We start from the raw sequence: 1378 nt of genomic DNA, 5'->3' as shown, positions 1-1378 counted from the left end.
AATAAAAAAAAAAAAAAAAAGAACTATTAACAACTATAGATGACCTCTTTTCTGCTTCCAAGACAAAATAAAAGTTGTTAACCTGTTACGAGGGAAGGATGGTGCCTCACTTTAGCCAGTCAGTTGGTGATCCCTCTACTTGAGCTCTGCGCACCTCCAGCTTCCTGGGGACCTACCTGTCAATGCCCCTCCCGCACGTGACTCCTCCCTATTTATTGGCTCCTCCTGTCTCATAATTGTGGTCATTTGTGCCATGAGACAACAAAGGCTGAAACACACACTCTGCCATCGGCACTTGCTCCCCCTGCCGCTCCAGCTGCCACCTGCTTTGACCTGGCTGACTCCTACTCATTCTCCAGGTTTCTGCTTTAAATACTCCACATGGCTTTCCTGGGGGGCCACTCCCCATCCTCTACCTCTGACTAAATTATAGCCACCTCCTACATGCTCTTTTAATATTCTACACATTTTAAAAGCTTATTTTTAAAAATCAAAGTAACGTAAGTACATGGTTTAAAAAGTCAAATGCTGTTACACTGTAAGATCTGTGTTAAAACAAATCAGCACTCCTCTGCTCCGTTTTCCCATCTCCCTGTCCTGCTCCTCACAGGCAACCATTCTCAACACCTCTGAACTGTCCCTCTAGCATGTTCCCTCAGTGACCCCTAGATCTGTCTTCCCAACAGGGCTGAGAGGGCCTCAAGGCAGGGATCAACACACATGTCCACTTAACTTGTGTCCCCAACTAGTAAAATGCCTGACACACAAGAGCACTTATGAACCATGTTAAATGACCAGTCTCACAAACAACTTCCACTAAAAAAACAAAACTAGGCCCTAGAGGGTAAGATGCATTTGAGCAGATGTATTACTTTACAGACGACTTGTAAAATGTGCTTGACGTTACAAATTTGTAAATATCTCACCTGCCTTCGCTGGAACGTCAGAGAAATTTGCACTTTTGCAAAATGAGTTCAGTCCTATAGATTAAGATAAAAGAATATATTGTAAATGGAGAAATAAAGTCATTCTTGATATTCAACTATCAGACAGCAAAGTTGTCTTATAAAATGAATAATAATTTTTTAAAAAAGACAGAAAAAGAAAAATATATGAGTATTTGATTTCCCTCAGTCAAGTAAAATGGGAAAGGCCACAGCCCTCAGACGGGTCATCATTACTGCCCTGCAGACGTTGTCTCACCGCACAGACCCGGGTCATCATCACTGCCCTGCAGACGTGTCTCACCCACAGACCCAGGTCATCATTACTGCCATGCAGACATGTCTCACCGCACAGACCCGGGTCATCACTGCCCTGCAGACGTGTCTCACCACACAGACCCGGGTCATCATTACTGCCCTGCAGACGTGTCTCA

The 1378-nt window shown here is 44.0% G+C and overlaps 1 protein-coding gene across 2 annotated transcripts in view; it reads right to left on the bottom strand.

Moving 5' to 3' along the window:
- WDHD1 (WD repeat and HMG-box DNA binding protein 1) overlaps positions 1-1378 on the bottom strand; it is a 62160-nt gene that overhangs the window by 9805 nt on the left and 50977 nt on the right. Inside the window, exon 20 of one of the 2 annotated variants that reach the window (XM_023514517.1) lies at positions 927-980. In XM_023514517.1, coding sequence (XP_023370285.1) covers positions 927-980 — 54 coding nt within the window. Of the gene's footprint in view, positions 1-926; positions 981-1134 lie in introns of those variants that run through there. The other variant, XM_023514518.1, reaches the window with a different exon arrangement.

The sequence above is a fragment of the Otolemur garnettii genome, unplaced genomic scaffold, assembly GCF_000181295.1.
Source record: "Otolemur garnettii isolate 467f Iridium unplaced genomic scaffold, OtoGar3 scaffold00054, whole genome shotgun sequence".
Classification (NCBI taxonomy): Eukaryota; Metazoa; Chordata; class Mammalia; order Primates; family Galagidae; genus Otolemur; species Otolemur garnettii.
Note: the sequence above shows the minus strand (reverse complement) of the source record. Positions and strands in the feature narration are given on the sequence as shown.